Source organism: Nestor notabilis, unplaced genomic scaffold (assembly GCF_000696875.1).
Source record: "Nestor notabilis isolate BGI_N333 unplaced genomic scaffold, ASM69687v1 scaffold19735, whole genome shotgun sequence".
Lineage (NCBI taxonomy): Eukaryota > Metazoa > Chordata > Aves > Psittaciformes > Psittacidae > Nestor > Nestor notabilis.
Window position 1 is genome coordinate 9,669 of NW_009929127.1, and position 3,355 is coordinate 13,023.

A 3,355-nucleotide genomic window follows, 5' to 3' on the forward strand; every position below is an offset into this window, starting at 1 on the left:
TCTTCCTCACGGACAACCTGGTGTTCGACAGCCTCTACGACCTCATCACCCACTACCAGGAGGTGCCGCTGAGGTGCAACGAATTTGAGATGAGGCTGACAGAGCCGGTGCCACAGACCAATGCTCATGAGAGCAAAGAGTGAGTGTGGGCCTGGGGTGAGTCGTGATGGGATACCCTCCCACATCAGCCATTCCTACCTTGCTGGGGCTCTCTAGTCCTCGTGGAGCTCTCTGTGTCGCAGCAGCCATGCTGGCCAGCTCTGTTGTTCATGGAGCTGATTGTGGTGGAAGCTCAGTGCAAAGCAAGGAGGTACTGGGCTTGGTTGGGATGCCCTCACTCATGCCACGCATCACCTGCCTGCCCCAGAAAGAAGACAGCCCTGTTCAGTGCCATGTGTATGATGATCTCCCTGTCCTCCTTTTGAGGATTCAAGCAGCCTTTTAGGGGCTGGAGGGGAAACCATGTGGCATGGCAGAGGTGTGGGGTGAGCTGGACGTGTCAGGACCTGTGCTCAGTGATATGTCTCTCCTGAAAGGTGGTACCACGCCAGCCTCACACGGGCCCAAGCTGAGCACATGCTGATGCGGGTGCCACGAGACGGAGCCTTCCTGGTGCGCAAGAGGAGCGAGCCCAGCTCCTACGCCATCTCCTTCAGGTGTGTCCATGGTGGTGGTGCAGGGCCTGGGTTCCTGGTGTGTCCATGGTGGTGGTGCAGGTCCTGGGTTCCTGACGTGTCCATGGTGGTGGTGCAGGTCCTGGGTTCCTGACGTGTCCATGGTGGCGGGGGGGGGAGCTGGGTGGGAGCTGGAGCTGGGATGCTGCAGTGTGTGAGAGAGCAGGAGGGAGGCCATGATCCTGACGTGAGCCCTCCCGGAGCTCTTCTCACTCCTGATGGCCCTGAATAAGTCCTACAGCCCCTTGAGAGCCTTCAGGACCCTGCTCCTCCTCCCATCCCCTGCTGGGACATGGCTGTGCTCCTTTTGCTCGTGTGGCTTTACCTTGGCAGAGATCTTCTCCTGCCAGGTGCCAAGTGGCTCCTCTCTCCTTCGCTTATGCCAGGGCGGAGGGGAAGATCAAGCACTGCCGGGTGCAGCAGGAGGGCCAGACCGTGCTGCTCGGCAACTCCGAGTTCGAGAGCCTGGTGGACTTGATCAGCTACTACGAGAAGCACCCGCTGTACCGCAAGATGAAGCTGAGGTACCCCATCAATGAGGAGACGCTGGAGAAGATAGGGACAGCGGTGAGTGTGGACGGCCGTTGGAAGAAGGATGCTGGACAGGTCTGTTCTGAGCTGGTGCCTTGCAGTGGTGCTGTGTGAGCCGTCTCTGTGCTTCACCGTCCACACACCTCGGGGCTGGAAACACTTCTGGGCTTCAGTGAGATTTGTTGCTACTCCTGTGACCCAGGACCCAAGTGTGGGCTTGGGCATCTGCTTGCTGTGTGCAGCATCATCTTTGGTCTGTGCCCTCCCTGGGGCGTTCTCCCTACCTCCCCTGAGGTGGGGACCTGTTCTCCTGCTGTAACTGCTGCCCTTTGCTCCCGCAGGAGCCAGACTATGGAGCCCTTTACGAGGGACGCCACCCTGGGTTCTACGTGGAAGCCAACCCCATACCAACCTTCAAGGTATGTTCTTGACTGCCTGCTATCAAACAGCCTGCAGGGCCTCAGGGTTTAGCTCTGTTGTCCAAAAGCTGTGTTGTTTTGCACACTCATTTCTATACCATGAAGGGCGACACGCTCTAGGCTGAGCCTGCAGGTTCCCAGACTGGGCTGCTTCTTGTCCTGAACCCTCCAAACTAACCCCATCAGTGGCTCCAGCTCAAAGGAAAGTGCCAGTGTGGAGCCATACTAGACCTGTGACCTCTGGTTTGGTATAAATAGGGGCCTTGATTTGTTCTGCAAGGTCACCAGGGCCTGGCAGCAGGGCTGGACACTGCCTGCACACGACGTGCCTCATGGTTCCCCCAACAAACACCTCTGTGGTGAGAGGTGGTCGCTCATCCCGTGGGCTCATTGTCATTGTGTCCAGCCCATGGTTCCCCCAACAAACACCTCTGTGGTGAGAGGTGGTCGCTCATCCCGTGGGCTCATTGTCCTTGTGTCCATCCACTGCCTGACCTCATGGAACCCTCCTCATTGCAGTGTGCTGTCAAAGCCCTCTTCGACTACAAGGCGCAGCGGGAGGACGAGCTCACCTTCACCAAAAACGCCATCATCCAGAATGTGGAGAAGCAGGAAGGGGGCTGGTGAGTGGGTCCTGAGCCTCCCTTGTCCCTCGGGACACACTCAGACCTTGGTGCCACCATCCATTCAGGGGTGTGTCCCCTCCAGAGGTGGGTCCATCTGGGGGTTGCTGAGAAGCTGCCCAGCCCCAGAGCCTCACAAACCCTAAAAGCAGATGACGGAGGAGCTGCCTGTCCCCTGTCACTGCAGTCGGGATGCTCTGGGATCCCGTGTGGGTGCTGAGGCTGCCCCATCCCGCGCTTCCAGGTGGAGAGGAGACTATGGTGGCAAGAAGCAGCTGTGGTTCCCCTCCAACTACGTGGAGGAAATTACTGGTCCCAGCAGCCTGGAGCCAGAGCGGGAGGTGAGCTCGTGTGGAGCGGAGCAGGGAGGGATGGCGGGAGGAGCGTGTGTGCGCGCATCCCAGCGCCGTGCCCAGCACCATCCTGCCTGTGCTTCCTTCCCAGCAGCAGCTGGATGAGAACAGCCCCCTGGGAGACCTGCTGGGAGGTGTTCTGGACGTGCCCTCCTGCCAGATCGGTGAGTACCAGAGAGGGTGCAGGGCTGGGGTCTCATGGTCCTGGCCTGTGATGGATGCAGAGCTTCAGTCTCCATCTGCCTCCCGGCACCCGTGTGCCTGCTGGAAGTGCACACAGTCTCTGGTGTGTGCGTGCTGTGCAGGGACTGCTCCACTGCTGCTCCTGGCACAGGAGGTGCTTTGGGGCTCAGGCACATCCCTGCAGCCCCAGTGCAGCTGAGGAACACCCAAGTCCTGCCAAGGAGCCTTCAACCTGTGGGGCAGCTGCCCCACAGCAAGGGAGCTCAGACCAATGTTGTAGGCTCCTCATTTCCACAAGGGTTGGTCCTCCCTCACATACGTGTGATCCATCTCCCTGCCAGGGGCTCCTGGTGCTGGGTCTGGTCTGCAGCTCTTGGCTGTCCCTCGGCTCCCAGAGCCCAGAGGAGCTTTTGCTCCAGGTGGCTGTTCCCACCGGAGCACTTCTGGGCACAGAGTGACGAAGGTGCAGGTATGGGAGGAAGAGGGCATTGCAAAGGCTTCTCAGCCCGCTCAGGGTACACTCTTCATCCTCACCGATCATTTCCTGGGCTCCATCTGCTGCCTCCAACGGC

General features: G+C 59.4%; 1 protein-coding gene across 1 annotated transcript in view; it reads left to right on the forward strand.

Annotated features, from left to right (window-relative positions):
• Positions 1-3,355, forward strand: part of LOC104405992 (1-phosphatidylinositol 4,5-bisphosphate phosphodiesterase gamma-1-like) — a gene marked incomplete at its 5' end in the record, with an annotated part of 18,182 nt that overhangs the window by 8,435 nt on the left and 6,392 nt on the right. Inside the window, 8 exon segments of the mRNA XM_010014848.1 lie at positions 1-139; positions 537-656; positions 1,061-1,241; positions 1,547-1,624; positions 2,144-2,247; positions 2,492-2,588; positions 2,695-2,764; positions 3,191-3,218. The exon segment at positions 1-139 is cut by the window's left edge and continues 5 nt beyond it. Coding sequence (XP_010013150.1) covers positions 1-139; positions 537-656; positions 1,061-1,241; positions 1,547-1,624; positions 2,144-2,247; positions 2,492-2,588; positions 2,695-2,764; positions 3,191-3,218 — 817 coding nt within the window.